This window comes from Centroberyx gerrardi, chromosome 5 (genome assembly GCF_048128805.1).
Source record: "Centroberyx gerrardi isolate f3 chromosome 5, fCenGer3.hap1.cur.20231027, whole genome shotgun sequence".
Taxonomy (NCBI): Eukaryota; Metazoa; Chordata; class Actinopteri; order Beryciformes; family Berycidae; genus Centroberyx; species Centroberyx gerrardi.
Genome location: NC_136001.1, coordinates 23,520,928 through 23,535,220, shown reverse-complemented (window position 1 = coordinate 23,535,220; position 14,293 = coordinate 23,520,928). Strand labels below are relative to the sequence as shown.

Here is a 14,293-nt window from a genome sequence, read left to right as displayed (position 1 = left end):
GTAGGCTGGCTGCCAATGCTCCTAGACAGAGAGCATGTGAACAGGTGCCATTCACACAACACAGAGCACAGACTGAAACAACAACCAGCCACATGTTCACAACCACACACACACACACACACCTACACACACACACACACACACACACACACACACACATAACAACATCATAACACAACCATACCCCAACCTTCGAGTGCAGTGCTTGAAAATCTTGAGGAACACTTTTTCTTAAATGTTAGCTTTCTCTAATGTGATGGCATACAAAGCTCTGAACCCTACTTTCTCTTTCCAATAAGGGCGGGTGGTAGGGGGGTTGGTAGGGGGGAGTGGTAGGGGGGTGGTGGCGGGGTTGGGCGGGCAATGGACAGAACATTGGGTCCTACACACACCACCACTAAACCTTTTGATAGGCTAAGTAAGCTATTAACGGTGGTGTTAAATTGATGTTAAATTATGTTGAATCATGCAGATTCTGATATAACATATAAATAATAAAATAACTACCAAAATTCATCAGAAGTAAGACCATTGAGTGCTAATCCACAATAAGTGAGGCTAGGCTACTATAATAATGATGCGAATATAGCAAATTTGAGTTAGTGTAATGACAGTAATAGGTGCAAATCTTTCAATTCAACAAATCCTTTAACATAAGGGCTGGGTTGGGCCTCCAAAGTGTTTGTGTGTGTGTCTGTGTGTGTGTGTGTGTGTGTGTGTGTGTGTGCGTGCTAACCCCACCCCCCCACCCCTTTATCTGTATGATCAAAGTAATTACACCCTCCCATCATTCTTGTCTGTTCCTTACATGCCATCTGACATCCTCACGATTCCCATGCGGAAAAGCTTCATAAGTAATCCAGGAGGATCCAAGTCATGCATTATAAACATGGGATAAAAGGGACTATTCTGAGGTATACTAATTGGGAGAACGAATGAAGTAGATTGTGGTGGACAAAGAAAACATTTAGAACATCAAAAAGAAATTGTTTATGTGAAATATCTCTAGGAAGATGGTCACATTCATTTCAGACTTCTCAAAATCCTTTTTAATGTACATGTGCTTAGAAGGCACAGTTCAGAGCAAATGTAGTGTAACATCACAGAGTTTCCTCCTGAGAAGGCTAGTTGTGAGTGCAGCTGGTTTATAAATCATTATTGCAGCAGTGTGTGTGTGTGTGTGTGTGTGTGTGTGTGTGTGTGTGTGTGCACTTCTCCCAGAGTGACTGATTCGCTCACATATAATGAGATCCCATATTCCTCTGTGAAAAATAAGATATTCACAATATGCCCAGACATACATAAGGGCAAATAAACACACACACACAGACACACACACACACACACACGCAAACACAAACACTGTAAGTCTGTCTGTGAGATGAAAAGAGACATTTCATTAGTTGGAGTTGCATCTCATAATAATGCAATATTCATTATCACATTGTGTGATGCACAGACAGCTGCCTCCATCTGCTGTCCCACTGTAAGCTGTGGAGATAAAAGAGGAGAAGTAGGGGAAGAGAAGAGAAATAGGACGGCATAAATAATATCATCCAGCCTTTCATCACAAAGTGCTTATGATCCCCCCCTCCTGCCCCCCCACCCCCACCCCCACCCCATCTCCCCCCTCTCTCCCCACATCTCCTCCATGCATCCCTGCAGGACAGCGCCACTATGCAGTTCTGTGCCAACAAGCTGGACAAGAAGGACTTCTTTGGCAAGTCGGACCCTTTCATGGTCTTCTACAGAAGCAACGAAGACGGAACGTGAGTGTTTGATGTGATTCTCTTTTCACTTTCCAAGTGTTTTGAAGGTAGCTGCAGGCCGGTGCTGCCAACGGGCGGCTGTGTGAGGAAGCCCCTTGGGATGCAAATATTCCACTGAGATGCACCCCAGGTACAGTGGAGTAACTAGTATCAAAAGCTACACTTCAAGTTATGTTCTCTTAACAAAGCTTCCCCAAGTCAGTTGCAAGGTAAGATAACACTGTCAGCTATTAGCTTACCTCTCTAAAAGCAGGATAAATTCCATTAAAGCATCTTACATGGCAGCCTCAAAATCAATTTTGGGACATGAGAAAAATATGCTTTTTAAAATGTGGCATCCATCAGAATAAATAAGAAAAACTCGCTGTTTCAAAGGGAATCGACTGGGAGAGAGAGACGGTGAGAGAAAGAGAGGGCGCGAAAGAATAGGTGAGGAAAGGAAAAGGGTGTAAGGGTTTACAGGAACAGTGTAAGTATTTGTGGTATTCATGACTGAGGAAGAGAGAGGGTTGAGACTGACGTAGGAGAGAGAGAGGAGAGCTGCAGCAGTTCCTAGTTACTCTCTCTTGCAGTGGTAGCATGCACCACTTAAGGGGCTGCATGCAGAGGCAAGTACAACACAACCGCAACCCCCATGACTCTGTCTTACATGAATGACTCCAGGAGAGCAAATAGGAAAGAGACACAATTAATGTAAAAAGCATACCAACAGAAAAAAACAGAATTTGCATTTACCATCAGCATGAAAAACACTGTCAGTCTCTGAAGAAAACCACGTAGGAGTGGATAACACCTTCCCATCTCCTCGCTCTATCCCAGAGTGCTGTTCAGCCTCCCATGGGGCAGCGCAGTTGTGGCAGCGTCAGCCCTATTTAGCCAGAGATGCTTCAGCAAGTGCTTCGTTAGTTGTCTGCTAGCTTTTCTCAGTATTTTTTTATACAGAACAGGGTGGGAAATGGATCCCCACAGACGTGCTAAAAGTATCTGCTGTTGGTGCCAGAGGGGGGTACAAATTAGTGTGCAGTGTGGCTAAAGGACTCACAGGGTTTTAAATGGCCTGTGGCACTTAGTGGGGCACGAGTAATCCATGGCTTTGGATAACAAAAAAAAAGGGATACGCGTTGCTTTTTAAGCAGATATTTGGGGGTATTTGATATGAATTCTTGTGGCTCTGCACTGTCAAAAGCTTCAGGTATCAGAGCGAGCAAGCCATATGCAAATCATTGTAACACGTGTGGTCAAGGGAAAGGATTTAAAAGTCAGACTGAATTATTAAATTATTCTCTGTGGTCTAAAACACAATACAGCTGGGAAACAGGCCAGACAGTAAACAAAACCGGGTGCAGCCTCGCTTTAATAGACTCTGCTTTCATTGTGTGCTTAGGCATTCTCTTTTTCTTGCAGCCTCTGTCTCTTCAATCCACTGCCCCTCCCCTTGTTTGCCTATTTCATCTCTCTGGTTTGCATAATAAACAATTAATAATCAATTTTCTTTCTCTGCCGTTTTTTTCCCTTTCGTTCTTGTCTGACACACGCACACTCTCTCCACCTCTACCCTAACCTCCCTCCTCCTCTGCTCCCCCAGGTTTACTATCTGCCATAAAACAGAGGTGGTGAAGAACACGTTGAATCCAGTGTGGCAGTCTTTCACCATCCCAGTGCGAGCGCTCTGCAACGGAGACTACGACAGGTACACTTCAGCCTCCCTCTGTTCTCCACTCCCCTGTGGCCTCCGCTGTCTCATCCCCTCAGCCGCTATCTGATCTTCTTCCTCCCACTGCTGCACTCCGCTCTATCTGTCACCTCTGTTCCACCCCTCATTTCAACCTTTACCATAGTCCGACACCCCTGCGCACACACACTTGCACACATAGGCGCACTCCCTGAACAGTTAATCATGCGGTTCACATTGACGTCTTGGGGCATCATTGATTTCTGTTGGCTCAATCTATTGACCGCTCAACCCTTCATGGCCTTTATCAGAATCCCATCGGGTGACAAACAGCGTACTGATGACAGCCATTACTACACCCCAAGCATCGATGTCTTTAACCAGTAGAAATCGATGCCGGTTCAAAATGCTGCTAAGCCTCCTATCCTCTCTACTATCACATTATTTCAAAGCAGCCATGTTGCTAAGGACGTCCCTCTTTATTGATTGTTTCTGGAATAGCATGGGTGCCACATTATGAGCCTCTCCTTATCTCCACTGGTCTCCTCTTGGCTTTCCTCTTATCACCACAATCCCCTTTAGAGATAATATCTGAGTGATATACCATTATACCACTTAGGTTTAGAGATGGGAGTGTGTGAATCAATGGCTGCAAAAAAAAAAAAAGGTAGGAGATTGGTAAAATGGTTTATGATAGAGAGCATGTAAATTAATGGATGGACAAATGAATGAATGAATGAATTAAACAAATAAAAGTAAACAAATAAAATTATACATTTGCTCTTCCATTATTGCTCTTATATACTCCTGCTTTTATACTCCTCTTGAAAAACACTCTGGATTACAGTGCTAGCTAATGACAGGTGGCTCATCCCAGTTGGCACACAATTAATGTAGATGTATTGTGTTTGAGGGAACTTCTGTTTCTCTGTAGAAAGAACAAATAAGCTTATCTGTCTGCGTCTCATTTCAATGAGAGACTTGGGAAGAAAAGAGGTGAAATCATAAGGCGGGGGAGAAAGAATGAAGATGGAAATGGAATGAGAGACAGATTACAGTTCTGGGGAGACTATTGCATGTGACTTATCACTCCCTCAATTTGAGGGGTATTACTTGCTCTCTCTCTCTCTCTCTCTCTCTCTCTCTCACACAAAAGCGTCTGTTGTATCTCTTGTTTGTATGCAGACTAGTTCTGCTGCACAATCTAGTTCTAATTGTAATTGCTGAGAATGCTGAGAACCTGCAATGAACTGAGAAGAGAGAGAAACAGACAGACAGACAGACAGAGACAGACAGACAGACAGACAGACACAGACAGACAGACAGACAGACAGACAGACAGATAGGCACAGACAGACAGACAGACAGACAGACAGAGAGAGACAGACAGACAGACAGACAGACAGACAGACAGATAGACACAGACAGACAGACAGACAGACAGACAGACAGACAGACAGACAGACAGACAGACAGATAGACACAGACAGACAGACAGACAGACAGACAGACAGACAGACAGACAGACAGACAGACAGGGACAGAGCGATGCTGATGGGGTTGCCTCCAGAGGGCCTCGGGCAAGTGGGAAGTATTGGGTGAAATGGTGTCAGCCAGCCAATCACATATCAGCTCAAGACGGGGTCACTACCCTGTCAGAGCCAATCAAACACAAGGGACTGAGCGGTACATCAGAGGCACTTCCTGAAATGCCCCTGTGCCATGCAAACACACACGTGCACACACACGTGCACACACAAGCACACACACACACACACACACACACACACACACACACAGGGAGCATAATGAAATGTGACAGGCAAAGAGCTGAAATACGGCCTGGAAACACTGCCTGTCTTGAGATATCACCAAGACAGCACTATTAACAGGTTCTATACTTGTGCGTGGGTGAAGAATAAACAGTGTGTGTGTGCATGTGTTTGTATCCATATTTCTATGTGGGGGATGGGGCGTCTATCTATTTAATTATTTATTTATAGGGAAAACCTCTGAGAGGGGATAGTATCATACAAGCTGAATATACCCAGCAAGCATGGCTCCTAAGGCAATCAGTACTTTTGATCTTTGAAATTATTTTTGAATCCATCAACAGGCAGAAGTTACCTGATGGAAAATCCAGTGTGGCATCTCAATTCATTTGTCTCCCTCAGCGACTCAGTCTCATATCCTTGAACAATGAAAGTCCCTGTCTGTGTATGTATGCATCATGTGTGCCATGGGGCTGAATGTAAAGACTGGTCGTTGCACTTTGTTTGTTTGGGGTGATTGACCTGCCCTGTCCACTCATAGACTCTATTTGTATTTGCATTGACTTTATTCTGGATTTGCTTCCTTATTATTTGTGCTCTTACATCTCTTGAAAGCTTGATGTAAAGTACTCTTTACAATCACAGTAATTGTTTTTACCCTCGGCCTCTAATGTCCAAACCAATTAAGTTAAGTCTTTCATGTACTCTACTCCCTCTGCTTGGAACTAATTGCAAAATGATTTCAAACTCAAAGAGCTGGTCTTGTTTGTTGATGAGTTTATTATTCTTACGAAGGATCTTGAGTCAGACTCAATGTGACAAACACTGTTTAACAAAGGTCAGATAAATAAAAATGCAATCATCAAAGTATCCCAGTATGTCTTAAGTCCAACACAGAGCCAGTTCGTTTTTCTTATTTTTTGTGGTGATCGAGAGCAAATTGCACAACTTTATGCTTTTGAAATATGAATTTTTCAAGGGAGCAACTTGTGTTATGCAGTTGGCATATTTCAGGTTGTCCAGCCTCTCTCATCCTCTGTCTTATCAAATAACTCATTGACTAGAGGTGCTGAATTTTCTACTTATTTCCTCATCTCATTCTGTAACTTACTTCCCTGTCACTGCAGTGATTGTTTTCAACAACAGTATGAAGATCAACCAGTCTCATAAGGGACGCAAACCAAATGTCACACAATGACTCACTCTCATATCTCTCACATCTCAGACACCACGTTTAAAACACATTGCACAAATAAATGCAGAATTATCTGTATCTGTAATACACAATTTGAAAGTGTATATAATTGAATGAATATATCACTATTTGTATATGAACACTAACATTTTTAAAATATATGTAGTTTAATATTTTCACACAAATGTCCATTTGCATAACTTAACCATATTCAAAGTCCTTAAAATTATTTGTGAATTGGCAAGTTGCACATGTTTGGATGTGAATATATTTGTGAATCTTCATCTATTTCTGTGGATACTTTTGAGACTCTTCTAGCACATGTAAATCACCAAGGAGTCCACATGCTAAATGCATATGCTTCCCACAATTTCCATCCATCTGTAACTTTTTGTGATACTATGCCAACAAACAGACAGAGGTGACAAACACAGTCTCCTCCTAACTTTGTTGGCAGAGGCAATTATTAACTGAAGTGTCCTTGCACTTAGCTTGCATAGTTTTACCTTGGCAAATACTCTTGGTCTGGTGGTAAAAGCATTCTCACTAGTTTTTGGCAAAGGAGAGGAGAGGAGAAGAAAGGCGAGGAGAGCAAAGTGGCGACAGCAATAGGCGAAGAGAAGAGAGGGAGTGAGGAGAGACAAGGAGAGGAGAGAGTGGGAAGATTAGAGGAGAGAGGGACTAACAGGCAGCAAGTGTTACACAGAAGGAAAAACAGAAAAAGTCCCTTGTGTGTCGAACGGCCCAGTTCAGATGAGAGAGCGTAGGAGAGGAGGATGAGTGACTGTGAAGTAAAGGGATGAAAAGAGAGGAGGAAATGGAAAGTGCAACCAGTACAGGTTGCTGTGAAAAAAAAATGTTTTGATTTCCTCTCTCTCTCTCTCTCTCTCTCTCTCGCTCTCTCTCTCTCTGTATACTGTATATCTCTTTTTTTTCCCTCTGTGGAGGTGGCATTTCTTCTTCTAACTTATTTTAATGTAGATGTTTCATTAAAGACATCAAAAGAATCAATTCTGCCTTTCATTAACATGCAAGGCTGACTGTCTATTTCCGTCTCTGGCAAAAGATCACAGACAGATCTATGTAATTGCCGCTGAAGAATTGTTCCGTGTCAAATGCACTCTGCTTTTTTTTTTTTTTTTTTTTTTTCCATGAATCATATGCGCCTCTATTACTGAAGATGAGTCATGTTCATTAAAGGTGCCTCAGAATAGTAGCTGAAGATCTCTGTGGCAGATTAGTTTTGGAGTGCATATTGTTCGGAGAGTTCAATGGGCCACTCAAGGATCTGAGGAACCGAGTCCTTTGATGCAATTGTAAATTATGATACAGTGAATTGAAGTGAAATGACGGCAAATGCTTTGAGCCCGCATGGTGACAGCTTCCTGCTCCTATATGGGTTTAACCTGGGGTGTAGAGAAACTGCGCTGCTTGTCTTAGGTCGAGCACTAGGTTTGTTCCTGCATGGAGATCGGTCAGGGGGGGAAGGATGATTGACAAGGGCCTGCAGGGTACGTTTACCATCACGCTCCCTTTTCTTCCCTATGTTCTCTCTCTCTCTGTCTCTCTGTCTCTCTCTCTCTCTCTCTCTCTCTCTCTCTCTCCCGTTCTATCTCGTTCTATCTATCCAGCCTGTACTCATCCCCTCTCTTTTCCCCACACTGAAAGAGAAACATCATGTTTCTGCCACCTTGGTGACTCGCACATTTTCCCTCTAACTTGCAGCCTTGAAGATAACCTCAAAGGAACAAACTGTCACTGTGGAGCGACAGGGGCCAGGTGGCAGCGAGGAAGTTAGGCTTATTTCAGGCATCTTTCAATTCCTCGGTGACAGGAAAGTGACTCTGATGTGCCTCTTGCTTCTATTTTCTTTGGATCTGGGTTGGTGTCAAGGCTGCTTGAGAGGAAGTGGGGAAGCTTGGGGGTGAGATCAATGTGACTCAGGAATGAAAGTGCCAAGAAAAGTTTTTACACTCTGCAGGGACATTGTTTCTGCTGCGTTTTATGTAAAATGTCATCCCTGTACTCAGTGTGTCTTTTTCTGATGTTCTTTTGAGCGTTGGAAGTTTGCATGCGCTGCAGTTTGCAAGTTCCAATTTTTTGGAGGGAGTGCTTGATACAAGTTGAATCTTCATCTCCCAAAATAGAACCAGCTGCAAAGCCTCTAAAGCTGTCATGTATCCCAGCTTATGCTTACGACCAAAATGGGGTTCCCTCAAAATACATTCAAAAGCACTTTGCAATCCATGCTTAAGATATAATCATGAATCATAGATATTTGAAGATATCTATGGTTTCTAGATATCTGATATAATATTTAAAGATATCTATAATTTCTTAAGATATCTTTGATTTGTGGTACACTTTTGGGATTTTTATTAAAGTCCACTCAACCCTTAAAATCCTTCAGTCATTGACACACCGAATTCAAAATCAGTAACACTTGGGCTCTACTAGCAAAAAATATCTCTCTTCTTAATAGCTAATTAATGTTGGTTTTCCTCACAGCGCTCGATAATGATGAGCCTTGTTTGTTTGGCACTGAAAACGCAAAAGCACCAAGGCTTGAAATTAAACAGCAGCACAGACTTTGTTCAGCACCTGTTGATGTTGTCTAGCTTCCTTGTTAAGTTGAAAATCCTTAACAAGGCTGATGAGGTTGTTGCAGAGGAGTGTGCTTATTTTTCCTCATTACCAGAGAGAGCAATGAGGCTAGGTATCATTCCTCTCCATCTTGTTTGGAGGAGAACAGGGCCACGTTAAAACAGCAGTTGCCCCAGGTTATGTTCTTTCTTTAAGTGAGTTCCTTCTGGATGGGTGACTCAATCCAGATTGGGCATTTTTAGCCTTACGTGTGCATGTGAGTGTGTGTGTGTGTGTGTGTGTGTGTGTGTGTGTGTGTGTGCTAAATAAGGAGACTTTTGGTAAGACATCTGTCAGATGGTATCATTATCATACCCCAAACCACTGTCATGTTGCTTTAAAATGTAATCTGTGTGTGTGTGTGTGTGTGTGTGTGTGTGTCTGTGTGTGTGCGTGTGCGTGCATGTGTGATTTTTTTCAGAACAATCAAGGTGGAGGTGTACGATTGGGACAGAGATGGCAGGTGAGTGTGACAGCCAATTGAGCAATTGCAATTGAGACTATTGCTATTGAGTTGAGAAATCTGTGTAAGGCAAATTTATATAGCATTAAATGTAAAGGTATAAAATAAAAAAATCATGAAAATTGGAAAGAAATGTGATTTTGAAACCAAACTGAGTTTTAGCTTACAGTTTTTCTGAGGCACTCACTCAGGGACAGATCATTTCCCGTTATGATATTCCAAATTGTCACAACTGCTGGCCTGTTTGTTCGTGATATTATTCCACATTCACTGGTGTTTCTTTCCCTCTGTTCTCTGTCCCAGCCATGACTTCATTGGGGAGTTCACGACCAGCTACCGAGAGCTCGCCCGGGGGCAGAGCCAGTTCAACGTGTATGAGGTGAGTAATTCAGGTGTGAATAACAGTGTGAACATCAAGTCTCCAGGTTCCTACACTGAGGCTCCTGAGATCTGTAATCCATATAGGTCTCTTGGATCCCGCTTCTGACACCAGTGACATTTCTACTTCTGACATCACCGTTGCTCTGTTTTACTTTAGCACATTCCTTTCCACAGATATCCTCCGGTCCTTCAGCACACAAACCCATTTATTCAAGGATTAGAAAAGCCATTTTAACACCTGAGAGCCACATCAGAAAACCACATCAAGCAAAAAAAAAGGGCATTTGTTTTTGTATTTGCCTCTCCCTACTTCTCCCCAGTGGTTATGTATCCAATGATTTTTTTCTGTTAATGTTCTCCTTTTCTAGACCCAAGAATTGTTTTGCCACTATAATCACCTGGATGCTGACATACATAGAAATTGAGCTATTAGCAGCAGCATAAAACAGGATTAATAGGAGAACAATCCAGGGATTTGGAATTATTATTTCTCACTATTTCTCATGGGATGGCTTACTGTGTCTCTTAATGGCACACAATACCTCTCTCTATGCGAATTGCAAATACAACTCATTAAAATATGTCTCATTACAGATTCCAAGATTGATCTGTAAAACTTGAAAAATTACTTAGGCATGCTCTAGGCTTATTGAAATTGCTTTGTTTATTTTGTGGGGTTACAAAGTTGATTGTATGATGAGAGCTCTGTGACAGATTTTAGATGGGATTTAAAGTTTTCAGGAGATGTAATGTCATATGGGCAATTTTCATGAATGGTTATCCTGCTGTTGAAGATAAACACTTGTCAGAGATCTACTTTTAAAGACAAAAGGTTAGACTCTTACGAAAAGGAGGACATTTCCATACCCATGAGCTCTGCCTCTGTGGGTTGTGGCCTTAAATCTTAAGACAAATACCTGTCTTTTGAACGTCAGCTCCATTATATGGTACTGTTGATTCGTCACTGCCTCCCAGTGTGACTGAAAGGCCCTTTAGTTTTTGCATCAGCAGGTTCTTCGATGTGTCAGACAAATTGCCATCCTTCCATGTTAAATTAGGTGCTGTCACTTTCATGCCTAGCAGCCATAGAGAATTGGGGTAATGAGCTGAGACGTCTTTGGTCTCCAGATTGACATTTCGCTCTTGTTCTCTGGCCGATAGAATACTGGTAAACTAAATGTAATTCTTGCACCTTAAGCCTCTCTTGCGCATCGATTTATTGTAACTGAGATTCATCTTGAATTCTCAATCTTCTCCCTTGTAATAGTGTGACCTGCCTAAGTGCATTCAAGCTTCCTACTAAAAACTCACAGCCATGAACAAGATAATACAAGTTTATATTATCGTTCATTATTAGGCGTTCACGAGCTAGCCATGCTATCTCCAACGCCATGTGCACGTGCCTCTGTTAGCTCATGCACATACAGACCCTTTCTCACCTTCCATCTTTCCACTTCTGTTCTATCAATAGCATGGATAGATTTATTGTTCATCCGGCCTACGAACAGTATACATCTGTTTGACGGCATGTGCTTCTTCTCATGCCACCCACATACACCTCCTCATTACATTCTTTGCACCTAATTAAAAATGAAATATACAGAACAATGAAAGGGTGTGAATGTGCTCAAAAGAAAGATATATTAGTATTTGAATGTACCTCAAAATACAAAGAGAATGCCCATTCCTTAACATAGACCATAACAAATAACTGACACGTCATAGTATTGTCTGTTATAAGGATAGTAGTGCACTATGTTGGTAGGATTGGTAGGATCTTGGTAAGCTACAGTGGGCAAAGCAGCCTGAGCAGAAAGGGAAGAAAGCAATACATTTAAAAAAAAAAAATCCTTTTTATGGGCAAGCTGTCATGAAAAAATATGACAGTACCAGTAGATGTGTGCTTACAGCAGGGTGTCATGTGTTTGGGCAGAGCTGTGGCAACCATGTGTCACATGCCAGCCCCTGCTTCCCTGCTCTTTAAACACACTTTTCCCCTACAGGAGTCTATTTGGCCCCTAGGTTTGCAACTGATGAGCTCAGCCTCGGAAAATCAGTGTCATCTTTTCAATCTTAAAACACGTTTATAGGCATTTATAGGTTGTTGATCTGGTGATTTAATATTTTACATGACTGGCAAAACAAATGTGTATAAAACCACAACATTGAGAAAACTCTCCTGTACACCAAATGATCCTTAGCAGATTTGGCAAAATATTTGTTCAGAAAACATTTATAATTTTAGATTGCTTCTCCTATTTTTTAGGTGATTAATTCCAAGAAGAAAATGAAGAAAAAGAAATATGTCAATTCTGGAACAGTGAGTATGGCACTGGCAGCAGAGCATGACTGGCACTGTGCCGCTTTTCTGCTCCACACCTCCTTCTTTCCTGTGCTTCTTCTTCCAAGATTCCCTCTTTAATTATCATGTGTTTGTTGACTCTTTGGAAGGAGATGCCAAACTGAGCTTTGCATGTCCTGAAAAAGTGAATGCAGCATTTCCTCATTAATTCATATCACGCACCAATTAATTATAACATTTATTTAAAAAAAAAAACATCAAATAATGCATACTTTTCTAATTTAGCCGCACTACAAAGAATAGTACCTCTCTGTCTGGGTGTGTGTGTGTGTGTGTACAGTATACAGTATGGCAGATGATTATGAACTGGTGGCAGTAAGTATGTAAGTGGGACAAAATGAAGGATAAAAGTGCTACAGAGCTTGAGGGAAGTAAGATCTGAGAGATCAGAGTGGGAGACACCAGCGACCAATTGCATTTTCCCGCTTTCCAACCCACCCAGTGGTGTGGAGTCATGCAAGTAATGCATACAAATGCATCTCATCCTCTCTTCAAACTTGCCCTCTGGCATTGTAAATGAACCCATCAGTCATCAGAAAGCAGCCGGCACACAGCCCACATCTTATTTCAGGGTGAGTGTGATATTATTAGTGAGGCTGCTGCTGAACCTAACAATCGTTTCTGAGTCAACATGGTAATTTTTCTTAAATGTGTTGAGAAGTGAAAACATCAATACCATTGTGTATAATCTGATATGTCTCTCCCTGTCTTTTTTAAATCTCAGGTGACCCTGCTCTCGTTCTCGGTGGAGTCAGAATGCACCTTCCTGGATTACATCAAGGGAGGGTGAGTGCAGTGCCTCCGTAAATGCACCATGACACATCCACACAACTATCATACAAAATCATCTTGAGAGTTAATTCCTTATAATTAAGAAGTTACTCAAAGCTATCTGCAGATTCTTCATGAAAATTGTGATTAAATGCGTAAAATATCCATCTTCTCGTGTCTCATGTGGTGGAAAAAGTGTGATTTTAAACAGCAAAAAGAGATTTATTAAATTAATTTCACAGTAGGTACAGTCAGTATAGGCTACTGAAGTGGCACAGGTGCATTGCAAATCAGCTAGCTAAGACCAGTAGGTGCCAACCCTTCGACCTCAGCTGGTTTTGAAGTCTGCAGCTTTGACATTTGAATATCAAGTATTTCTCAGGTGAACTGTGCCTTTTAGGCAGGTTGGGCAGAGAGCTTTGATCTCCGCTGTCCTATCACAGTGGGCAAGCTGTCGGGGGTTTTATGGGCTGTGGCAGAGCTGACAAGTGTGACAGATTTCGCTGACAGTTCCTAGCTTTGGCTGATCTATGATACAATAACCTTAAGGTTTAGTGGCCTCACTTCAAAAATATCATCCTCATCAGTCAGCCCCCTAACATTTCTCTGGCACTTACTGGATGACATGTCAGAGACTCTGGTGTTTGCAAATGTGGAAGCGTTTGCTCTTCAGGGTAATGAAGTGGAGGAAAGTTGGGAAGGTACCTAACTTACATTGTCCGGCTCACTTGCTGCACAAAGCAGGAAAAAATAGCGGCTCTCAGAATCTTATTTAGACTAGCTGTTTAACCACCTACCCATAATATTTAGTGTTACAGCTCATCACAGTGCAGAGTGACTAGTAGCTGTTAGATCTTACTTGAAAACCACTATAATCATAAAAAAATGACTTTGTAGGGGCAATTTGGCTATTGAAGTCACTCCAAAGCATTTGACCTCAGTGGAAAGCCACTTGTCACGTTGAGTTGTCTCACTCTGAGTCCGTCACACTGGGTCTTAATGGTCTGTTCCTCAGTTCAGGACCAGCAACTGAGAGGACCGAAGGGTACTGAGGAAAATAGGATGATGGCTGCTATCTCTCCACATTGATCATGGTTTATGACACCTCATATCAGGGAAATGATTTGAACCGCATCACCTGTCACAATCACAGAGTTTGGCTTAGGAAGAAATAGAAAGAAATGTGACAGGGGAAGGCTAAAACGATAAAAGCTAGAACTGTATTAGTGCAGTGAAGTGAAAGTGGATATTTCACCCACAGTTAG

The 14,293-nt window shown here is 42.0% G+C and overlaps 1 protein-coding gene across 2 annotated transcripts in view; it reads left to right on the top strand.

Annotated features, from left to right (window-relative positions):
- Positions 1-14,293, top strand: part of cpne5b (copine Vb) — a 113,316-nt gene that overhangs the window by 84,205 nt on the left and 14,818 nt on the right. For both annotated transcript variants that reach the window (XM_078283499.1, XM_078283498.1), the window contains 6 exons: positions 1,666-1,769; positions 3,355-3,459; positions 9,473-9,514; positions 9,818-9,893; positions 12,162-12,215; positions 12,982-13,043. In XM_078283499.1, the coding sequence (XP_078139625.1) occupies positions 1,666-1,769; positions 3,355-3,459; positions 9,473-9,514; positions 9,818-9,893; positions 12,162-12,215; positions 12,982-13,043 (443 nt within the window). The remainder of the gene's footprint in view (positions 1-1,665; positions 1,770-3,354; positions 3,460-9,472; positions 9,515-9,817; positions 9,894-12,161; positions 12,216-12,981; positions 13,044-14,293) is intronic.